The sequence below is a fragment of the Ursus maritimus genome, unplaced genomic scaffold (assembly GCF_017311325.1).
Source record: "Ursus maritimus isolate PB19 unplaced genomic scaffold, ASM1731132v1 scaffold_20, whole genome shotgun sequence".
In the NCBI taxonomy this organism is placed as follows: Eukaryota; Metazoa; Chordata; class Mammalia; order Carnivora; family Ursidae; genus Ursus; species Ursus maritimus.
The window spans coordinates 12,257,650-12,268,463 of record NW_024424453.1 but is presented as its reverse complement, the minus strand read 5'-3'; the positions used below and the strand labels follow the sequence as shown (position 1 = coordinate 12,268,463).

Here is a 10,814-nt window from a genome sequence, read left to right as displayed (position 1 = left end):
TGTGCTGACAGTTACATGCCACTGTTCCCATAATAACAATTTTTCTTCTTTGTTCAAATGAATTTCCTAATTACACGTGTGATGGGATGTTTTAATTCTTTTCCCTTTTCAAATCCACCTTCCTGTTGCAATGCATGATGGGCAGGCTCAATATTGTGCATGACACCCGCTACAAGTGTTGGTAGGTGCCAGCTTTGTTTCTTGATTATCTTAAACCTATGGTGCACCTCACAGCCCCTCAAAATCCACTGCTAAGTTTAACTTATACCTATTGGGCAAGTCCATTTCCCTTTTACTAACACCTGTCAATTAAATGCCATTTTCTATTTAATTGACATGGACTCACATAAATGTTTTCTTTACACACAAGTTTCCTTTAGTCACCTTTGGTGGATTTTGATTGGACTATGAGTTCTGGTGTGTAAAAAAAAAAATCTATATCATAAAAGTAATATATTGTGTATTTTTATAATAATGAATAAGAAAAAATACGTTCATTCAAACAGATAACTGTACAAATGAAGTAAATACCTGTATTTTGACGTAGATTTTTGAATGTCTATGAACACTATATAAAATTCTTGTTTTTGACGTAGCAAATTAAGCCTGTTGTGTCAATTTTCTTGATTTGATGGTAACAAGCTTTTTTTCCCCTTTTTTTTCTCTTTCATCCCCCTTCCCCTTCTCTCCTTGGAATGTTGTCCTGCTTTGCGCTGTGATTGCATGTCACTCGCTGGTGATGATGTCCCGTCACATGGCTTATTGCTGTGATAAATACCATGCCCAATTATCTCCTCCATGTTGCCATGGTTTCCATATTGCTACACTCTTCTGTATGTTTGCTTATATGATTTTCCCTCCGAAAGTTCCCATGGTGCACGGTGCTACGCCAGCCACTGTGTCCGCAGCAACAACATCTGCCACAAGTGTTCCCTTCGCTGCAACAGCCACAGCCAACCAGGTTTGCTAATTTACAGCTTTGTTTCTTAAAAACCAACTCTAATAGGGCTTGATCCAACAGCCCTTACGCACGTGGATTTCCCATTGAGGTCAGTGGGAATTGCGTGTACGTGAGGGCTGTAGTGGGTGCTTTAATAGCATGGGGTTTCAAAGATACCTCTTGTTGGCCTACACATTCTCTCTATGATGAGCAGCAGAATGCTTTTATGCCATTTATAAGTGCTCCAAAGTTGTCGCGGCTCCATTTCTAAAGCTACTAAAATGATATTTACACAAGCAATTCTCACTGGGTCTCAATTGTGCAGGTATTTTGACCAGTCAAAAATGCAGCTGATTTTAGGTGTTTATTATAAACATTTGGTATATACTATTTCTTAGTTCTTGCCTAAATTTTTAATAAAAAGTAAAATGTTTAAACATGTTATATATGCCACAAATGACCAGTCTTGTAAGTAGAGTTTGTTATAAATTCATGACGGTTTTGTTTATAAGGAGATTGTATATTCAAAATAAATTGGCGTCCAAGTTTTGATTCTCTGCTTTCAAGGAAAGACAAACACAAAAACAAAAAATCCTATGTGCTCTTGTTTCTATAATTACCCAGCATAGATTTTAGAGAGTTACGAAGGAAAAAAAGACAGCAAAGATGGTAAACTGAGGCATTCTGTGTCCCATACAAGTTTCTGGAGTAATAGTTTCATAGTTTACTCATAAGTAAGTGGGATCTGCTTCAGAAATTTGAATTTTATGACGTCTAAGAACGACTATTTAAAAGAAAACGATTATTAAAATATTTAAAGTGTAAAAATTGACATTGGTTCAGCCAGCATTCTCTGATCCTATTTAAATTGTGCTCTAGAAAACAACGATTGAATCAAAGTCAAACTTAGGTGAAGTACGTTTTGGCTTTAACGTATAGGTGTGTTTGTTACAAAAGCAAAGTTCGGTACAGTTAATACCGTGTGAAAAAATTTAAAGCCAAATCAAGTTTCAGATAACCCACAGACTATGGTTAAATGTAGCCAAATGAAACAAAGGAACCAGTACCAGATGGGAATCAACATGTGGCCCCTTGGGCAGAGAAGGCCAATTAAGTACCATCTGAATTTGTAGTTACTGCTGCTAGAAGTAGGCACCCTGCTCTCTACAGGACACCACGTCCTGTTGAAGAACCGTAAGCTATTAGTGCAGCCATTAAAAACTTTCAAAAGCAGCATGCCAAAATGGATGTATTTTAAAGTTTCAGACAAGCTTTAAACAGTTCTTGGCAAAGAATCATTAGTTTTTCTGAAGCTTGTCAAAATAGCCCTGGATTTATGCTAACACATCAGACTCATTTACAAGAATACTAGATTGTGCATATGTGGCATGTTAGTAAGTAATCTATGGCAGAAATTTCTTAATGGATTCCACGTGATCCATTTATGGTGCGAGTCGACGATGCTGAGCTGTGTGCGTTTACCACGTATGACAACAGAATTGCTGGTGTAAGCGGAACTATAGCAAAGCGAATTCCAACATGCCCTGGGCCACCTGGGTTTGTAGGGGACACTTTACTTTTTGCATTGTGCTGTGACCATTTCATGCATAATCTTGGGTCTTCGTACTGTTTTACAACCAAAAGGAAGCAAAGGGAAATGGATATATATATACACACATATATTATATCTACATATACATCCATATGTATATGCCTACAGTATATTAGCAATGCTGGAAATAGCTGATACCACAAAATGCAGCCTGCATGCGTGCAGAAGTTCATAGCTGGCCCTTCATCTGCATCGATTGGTGTTGAAGGTCCTTGGTATGTTTCGACAGCCCCATCCTTGATGCTTCTACACTGTTGGGTGCAACATCCTGTCCTGCAGCAGCAGGAAAAATGGTATGAGAAGCTTCATTATGCTTGGAGCACATTTTCGTGCCATTTGCCAATGCTGTAAAATTGTGTAAAGATGTCAGCTGAGAAATGGAAATAAAATAGAGACATATTAATTTACACTCCAGACTGCAGATTGTGATATGTTGCATTAGTCTAGGACATCTAAATTGAAACAGCAACAACGAAATGCCTTCATGGACGCGATTTTGCTCTGCTCCCATCAGCCCTGCCGAGATGGGATTAGTGCCATTTTATATAAGAAGCTTTTAACCATAGAGTAATTAAGCGCTTGGCTCAAGGTTACACAGCCAAGAAATGGATCCACTTAGGGTTAGAACCCGTGCTTTCAGTCCTCTGATTATCTCACGCTACCGTGCTGCCTGCTCCCAGGCTAGCGGCCCCAGTTCTGGGTTGGAGGAGAATCAGGCTACAAACTGAAAGTTCATTGCTTTGGGGACCATTGCGATAGGGCACCTCTAGATTGATTTCTTATTATATCTTCTCTCAAGGTTTTTAATTCTCATGCCCATTTATAATACAATAAATTGTGCAATCAGGATTCAGAAATAGGTTCTGAAATGAACCTAGGCTCCTATCTGGTTCCTTTGAAGTACTCCTTTAAAACTCTTAACTGGTATTTTTAATTTGAAAAAAAAAAAAAAGGCTAGAATCCATAAGTTGAACAAAAAATGTTAGAAACTGGTTGCACAAAAGTAGGCAGGGCATTTCCTACTTTGATTTCTGGATGACTGCATAAGAGAAACCACAGGTATGTGTGTGTAGGCCAACAAAAAGGGCTTCTTTCAATGACTGCTGTGCATGAATTTTTGATAGTTTTACTTCTCTTCCTAAAAACTGATAACATTTATAGAACAGTATTTAACACGAAGATTTTAAACAATGAGTTGCTACCTTGACGTTAAGTTTACATTAACTTACTGTTATGTTGGCCAGATAAGGACTGTCACCTCACAGCTGAATTTCACTTCTTTTAAAAAAATTTAATATTAAAATGTTTTCATCTCTTGGTTGTTGGCTGGCTTGCATGGATCATTCATCAGATAATTTTTTATTTGCTAGATACCCATAATATCTGCCGAACATCTGACTAGCCACAAGTATGTAACCCAGATGTAGAATTTTCATCACTAAACAGTAAGTTCATTATGTCATATATAGTGTGTATTTATTTGTAGTGGTTTTTTAAGATAACCTTCGTTTGATGCACTTCAGAGAAATTTGCAAAATTTCAGAGAAAATATTTATATATTTTATTTTTATTCTTTTTTTAAATTCAGTATCAGCAGATGCTTATTGAACACCTGCCTAGTGACTGGCACAGTTCTGTCTGTAGAAGGTACAGACAAATTAAACACAGCTCAGTTGAATGAATGTACTTACATCGCAGCATATGTTTCAGTACTGAAGGTTTTGTTTTTGTGGAAAAAGGAAGGTCTCACGTTTTTATCTTAAATGGGTTATAAGGAATTTTATTATACATGTTTGTAATATGTTAATATCACTTAAATATGTGTAATACTTAGGGAAAATAAATTTTGTTTATTAGATTGTTATTTTTATTAGAAATAAACATAAGCATGAAGAAAAAAAATATGACTTAAAACTAAATAGATGGTATCGATCAGGGGTTGGCAAACTTTTTCTGAAAAGCCCAGGGAGTAAATATTTGTGGCTGTACAGGCCATATGGCTTCTTGTTGCCACTCCTCAGCTCTGCCCCTGTAGCCTGAGAGCCGCCAGAGATGTATGGAAATGAAAGGGTGTGGCTCTGTCCCAACAGAACTTTATTTACAAAACTAGGCAGCAGGTCCGGTTTGGCTCCCAGGTAGTAGTTTGCTGAGCCCTGGTGCATGTAGGTCGGCATTTTTTAAAAATATTTTTTAAATTTTTTGCTAAATCCTGAACAAAAGCATGTGTCCATTTTGCCCCATGCTTCATCACACACACAGGGCTATTTGAATGTAAAGAGTCAGGCACTTTTTTTTTTTTTTAAGATTTTATTTATTTATTTGAGAGAGAGAGAGCCCAAGCAGGGGCAGAGAGGAGCAGAGGGAGAGGGAGAAGCAGGCTCCCGCTAAGCAGGGAGCCCGGTGCGGGACTCGATCCCAGAACCCTGGGATCATGACCTGAGTCGAAGGCAGACGCTTAACCAACTGAGCCCCCTAGGAGCCCAAGAGTTGGACTTTAGATGGACATATACAAGCACTGCCGTCTGTGCGTACACACACATCTGTTTATCCAAATGAAGTTTAGGTACTTCACAGTAGTCGCCTTAGAGGACTGCATAATTCTGAAAATGTTGCCATTGCTCAAAAATAATTTGAAAGCCTTGTGATTTTTCCTTCAAACCCATCGACTTAGATACTTGTGAAAGGTGGCCATTTTTCATCCTTAGATTATCTGCTTTATTCAGAATGCATTCATTCAAGCTATCACATCTGTTCGGAATATTTTTTATTCTTAAAAAGAGCCACTGCGTTTAAAACCGAATCCATGGTAATAAGATGGGTGATCCTTCTTTGTTGCTTCCCTTCCCGTATCTGTTAATGCACACATTTACAAACGAGTTTCTCGTGCTGCTATGTGTTACTATGTGCTACCATGTCAATGAGATAAAGATGAACAATGAGATAAAGATGTAAATTTCAGCACACTATATTCAAATAAGAGAGGTTTGAACAAATTTCTCTTGGAGCAAAGATGAAGGAGCCACTTTTTTCAGCAGAGTCAGAAAATACGTGAATTGGGGCAATGATGGTTGGAGGAGTGAGGGCCTATCAGAAGAAGGGACAGTGTGTTGAGTGAAGAGATGGTGGCGGAGAACCAGTTCTGGGCCCCTTGTGATAACAATCCACAGCAATAACCAGACAAAGGTTGAGCCCATGCAGGAGAAGAGAATAGACAAAATTTGAGAGCAATCCGAGAAGTACTACGAAAGCCATGCTGCAATCATGAATTAAATCATTGAACGTGATCTTTGTCTACTTCCTAAGCTTTCCCAATAATCTGATAATAAATTATCCTGAACAAGAGCCACATTTTTGAATAAGCACATTACTTTGTAGTGTGTAGGTTTGGAAGAAAAGTTCTCCTTTTGACATGTTTTAAAAAAGATCTACTTCAAGCTTTTGTAGTCAGTTGGGTATGTTTGGAATGTATATATGTACCTATGTTTAGTTCTGAGCAATAATCCAGGTTGAAAAAAAATGATACCAGATGGACTTAAGTTCATCAATTAGCAAACCAGTGGGTTTGTCTGTACTGAAGCTTAGACTCTTCATGTTGTGTTTATTTATCACATGTTTGCTCAATTTCATGAGTAGTTGCAATAATTAAACTGGTTGTTGAGTGTAGCAAAATGGTGACTTCTTTCATTCACAAGATTGTATTCTAAAGCATACTTTTAGTATGTAAAGATCCTCTGATGAGAACAAAGTTCATGTAAAAACCAGAACTGTTAGTTCACAAGTACATTGTAATATCTTTTCCACCTTAATTTGTCAGGAATATAAGGAATTTTTATTTTTCTTGGCTTTAGGGGGAGAAAATCCCAAACTTTAATTTATCCAAAAGTTTTATTTAAAGTATAATTCTTTCCCGAGATATACTGTGCTGATCAAGCACCCAGATATGGTGAGTCATGTTTAATAGGACTTACTGCTGCATGGATTTTAGTTTTGTGGGGCCAGATCATTGCTCTTGAAACCTACGAAGCCGTAAAAGAGCTGAATTAAAGTGAGGTGAAGTTCTGCCCCCCCCCCCAAGTGACAGCACTCGAAAAGAGCTCTACTACGTTCCTCCCCTTGATTCTGCAAATATATTTTCTACTTTTAGCTCAGTATTGGGTAATATTTGAGCAGAGCCCACAATTGTGTTCAGCTGTGCCTGTCCTGTTATTCTCTTAGAGATGTAAATTTAGGTCCACTTGTACTTGTGAAGTGCTTTTTGTTTTTATATGAAGATAGAATGACGTACGTGTGCTTACACTTGAAATCAAGAAATACAATTTTCATGTTCAGTATATATTGGAAACTGCTTTATTGTCTGTTTTAACAAAGATTATCTCTTTTTCCCTTGTAGATCATACTAAAGAGGAAAGGACAGTGTGCTTGGTTAGAGTAAAGGACGAGGTCATTAGCCATATTGTATATACCGTCAAGCAACACACACAAAACCCCTCAGCCACAAGACATCCACATATTGCATGTTAACCAGAAGAAAAGACAACATGGAAATCCACTGCACACTGTTGCCTATACACTTTGTACATTCAATTGATATTTGTGCTGAGGTGATATTCCTGTCTAAAAGAACAACATTGTCTTTCTTTTCTAGCACAGAGTTATGCATTAAAATATGCATACCTAATTAGTTTCCTATATATTCATGCCATCTTGAAAAGACAGACTATGGTGTAACCATGATTCTATTATGTATTGGTACGTCTGTAGACCAAGATATAATTTTTTAAAAATACGTTTATTTCTTTCAAGGTTTACAAATAACAAAGGTGCACCTTGTATTTAAAATTGCCATTATAGATGAGAGCGTGCATGCACAGTCATTTTTGTTTAAGAGTAATATTTTTAATGTAATAGATTTTAAGATGTGGTGAGGGAGGGATCTGACAGAGATGAATGTGCCAAGCAAAACCACAACTGTGTATCTTTTAAAGCACATCATGGCTTTAAGTACCATGTTGTCAAGGATTCTCATGAAGTGCCATAGACTGTACATCAAATTAGAGTATTATTTCTTCAGTGTTATTGTTTTCAGAGCCACATTTTGTTGCTTATCTGCTAGTACTAATCAGTCAAAGGGCACCATTCTTTTTTTTTTTTCTTTTTTTTTTTGAAACCAAAGCTGTCTCAGAAATGGCCAATTTAACTCTACAGTAACAATAGACAGCACAACACAAACTCTCTCGATACAGATAAACTCACACATACTGGAGATATATATAATAGACATATATATAAAATTATTTTAATGCATTGTAGTGTAATATTTATGCATACTATACTGTATAACATGTTATTCAAAAGGGATATGCCATTTCTGAGACACGATAACAAAAAAAATGTTTGAGGAAATTATTTTGCTTCTATTTATAGCTCTGTCAAAAGTCAAAAGACTATAAATGCTTTGCAAAAATGGTTTCACATTTGCTCAAATGCTTCATCACAGTCACGTTTAAAATAGTGACTCTAAACAAAGAAGAAAGCAGCACTGTCATCAGATGCATGATAAACCAAAATACGAAAATGGGAAATGTTTAATTAACCTAGTAATTGGGTGGGTTAAGTACATGGGTGAATTTTATATGTGATTTGTTTTGTTTTGTTTTGTTCAGATTAACTGCTTATAGCCTTAGAAAGCCTTTTACAAAATTAAAAAAAAAATAGATGTGCATTCAGTTTTTAAGAATGGATTCATCCAAAGGAATTCCTTTTTTGTGGTTTGGATGTTGCAGCTAGTAAAGGATATTTTTGCTCTGTTCAGCAGTTCTAAACATTGCTGAAGTAGGGGCTAGGTCACTGGTAGTTATAGTATGGAATGGGAGAAGTGAAAGTTCGGTTATAGAACTTTCCATACTTCCAAGTTTACTGCAAGTTTTTATGCTTGAGAGAGATGCTTTCTAATATAAGACTGATGTGTTGATTTTACTGATTGTACTGTACATCTATTAAAGCCTTAGATTATTACATTACGGGTTGGAACCCATACCAATGTAATTTCAATCATGTTAAGAGAGTAATGGTGACTTCACATGTTATTGTAGTTAGTTACATTATAGAATATTACTTATTTTTCTTGTTAAAATGTAGTTTTTCATTTCCTACATTTATTAGATTTCATTTTCTATTAACAATTGAATACCATTTCAGTTTATAGACTATTGTTTTATTAGATTTTACCGATGAATTTTTCAAAATACAAAAAAAAAATTAAAGTAGTTTTTCCTTCATAACATACTCAGTTTTGAATTACATGTAGTGTCATACGAATATTCGTATTATTGTTAACTAAATGATTTATATTTTACTGATTTAATATTAAAGTGTAAGAATGTCAGTCATTGTTAGTTCTTGTCTAGTTTTCATTAAAAGAACAAAGATCTTTTATATGGATATCTTATAAATATATAATCATTGCTAAGTAAGAAGTTAAGTTGTTGCTATCGCAACAATCCTGGCAGACAATTGAGTAATATTTTGATGATTTATTTTGTTTGTAATTAGTTATTATAAGAAGATCTAGATCCTAGATATTAGAATAAAATTTATTTTCTACTGTATCCATTTCAAATGTTAAAGTATTGTTTAATATTTTTGAAATCCCTGAATATCAGGCCTTGTTATAAATAAGCTGCATAATCAATAAATAGAACAAGGGACTTTTTGTTGATAATCCAAATACTCAGAGTTTACGTAATGAGAATTATAGCGTGTGTGCAAACTCGTGAGGGTTGATTATGCTGCAATTTAGCATGTTGGAACGTCTAGAGAGAAGGTTGACTTTTTGCACTTCTGTATATAGTCAAAAGAGAGAAACATGTATAATAGTAAGATCTTATTTTGAATAAAAACGTCTATAATTACAAGGAGTTTTGTTAAGGCGAATAAAATGACAGACTGAGCAAAATTGCTTGCAAAAGTGGCACAGAGTTAGCACTCCATACCCCTTCAAACATGTTGCTTTGCTTTATTGTGGACAGCTTGTAGTTTGCCAGGATTTTTTCAGCTGGAAAGATATGCCATCCTTCCGAGATCTCATGACTGACAAAAAACTCCATTGGGCCAAATCTGCCTGAAGATCATTTACCAAAAATAGCAGGTACTTCAGCCATTAAGGTGAAATCATGGATCAAATATTCCGTACATTTTTCAAAACTACTGCATGTTTAAAACGTCAACGAAAAAAAAAAAAAACAAGAGAGAAAGAACTATACTAAGGACATATATTATACAAATCAGTTTCTGCCAATTTCAGTGGTTTATTGTTCACAAAAAAAAAGAAAAAAAAATCTTCAAAACAAGTATTGACTTTCACAAAATTTAAACCATAAACAGGCAAACCAAACAGCACACCGTAGCTATAGTTGTTATGTGATTGTTTTTTAATTGCCGTAGGATCCTGTTCTTTCAGCAGGTGAAAAAATAAAATGCAGTTCAAATTTCACGGTTTTAATTTTCAACTCAGAAGCACTCAAAAAAAGCAAATGTGATCATGGGCACTTGTTTAATGAACTCGTGTATCCAGCCTTCACTCCAGCTGGTTATCACGTTGCACTAATCAGCAACCCTCCCGCTTTCATCTGCTGAAAGGACAGATGTGCTTGGTTTTACTATTATGTAATCACAACTTACTTTCTGCTTGTAGTTGCTTAAAATTATGTATTTTGTCTTGGGCTGCAATTTGTTTTATGCTTATTTTATTATTACTGCAGTAGTTGACTTTGCTGTATGGAAAAATAAAGTGAAATTGCCCTAATAAAACTTCTCTTTCTTAAGTATATTTGTGTATCTGAGACTGAAGAGTAAATTATTTTTGCGCGTTTCAAGCATTCGTGCCTGTCTGTCTTTAGGAACATATTGATATGAAAATTCATCATCTGGTTTTAACCGATCATGAGGAAGGCGTTCGCTGTTTTTCTCACTAACTATCCTTTGGTACAGGGAGTGAGAATCTGAATCAAGACGTGTTGCCCAGTAGTTTCTGAAAAATCTTGCCCTCCCCTCCCCTGACACTTTAAGTACTGTCTGATATTATTTTGAGTGTAGGGGAGGGAAACCGTAAGGAGGAAAAATTCTCTCTGATCAATTCCAGAGCACTTGTCTTTCTATTAAATTATATTTGTCTGACTTCCCCAGAAGACTAACACTGAAAATGAGGCAATCTAGAATACGTCGATAATGAAATACTGATTGATTCAGAGGGATAAAGGAGGT

General features: G+C 35.8%; 1 protein-coding gene across 19 annotated transcripts in view; it reads left to right on the top strand.

The window, feature by feature from the left end:
• MBNL1 (muscleblind like splicing regulator 1) overlaps positions 1 to 10,380 on the top strand; it is a 197,002-nt gene extending 186,622 nt beyond the window's left edge. For 14 of the 19 annotated variants that reach the window (XM_040636651.1, XM_040636666.1, XM_040636655.1 and 11 more), the window contains 4 exons: positions 146 to 181; positions 867 to 961; positions 3,923 to 3,997; positions 6,943 to 10,380. In XM_040636651.1, coding sequence (XP_040492585.1) covers positions 146 to 181; positions 867 to 961; positions 3,923 to 3,979 — 188 coding nt within the window. In that variant the 3' untranslated portion in view covers positions 3,980 to 3,997; positions 6,943 to 10,380. Of the gene's footprint in view, positions 1 to 145; positions 182 to 866; positions 962 to 2,660; positions 3,732 to 3,922; positions 3,998 to 6,942 lie in introns of those variants that run through there. The other 5 variants (XM_008706983.2, XM_040636658.1, XM_040636660.1 and 2 more) reach the window with 4 other exon arrangements.
• The last annotated feature ends 434 nt before the right edge of the window (positions 10,381 to 10,814 follow it).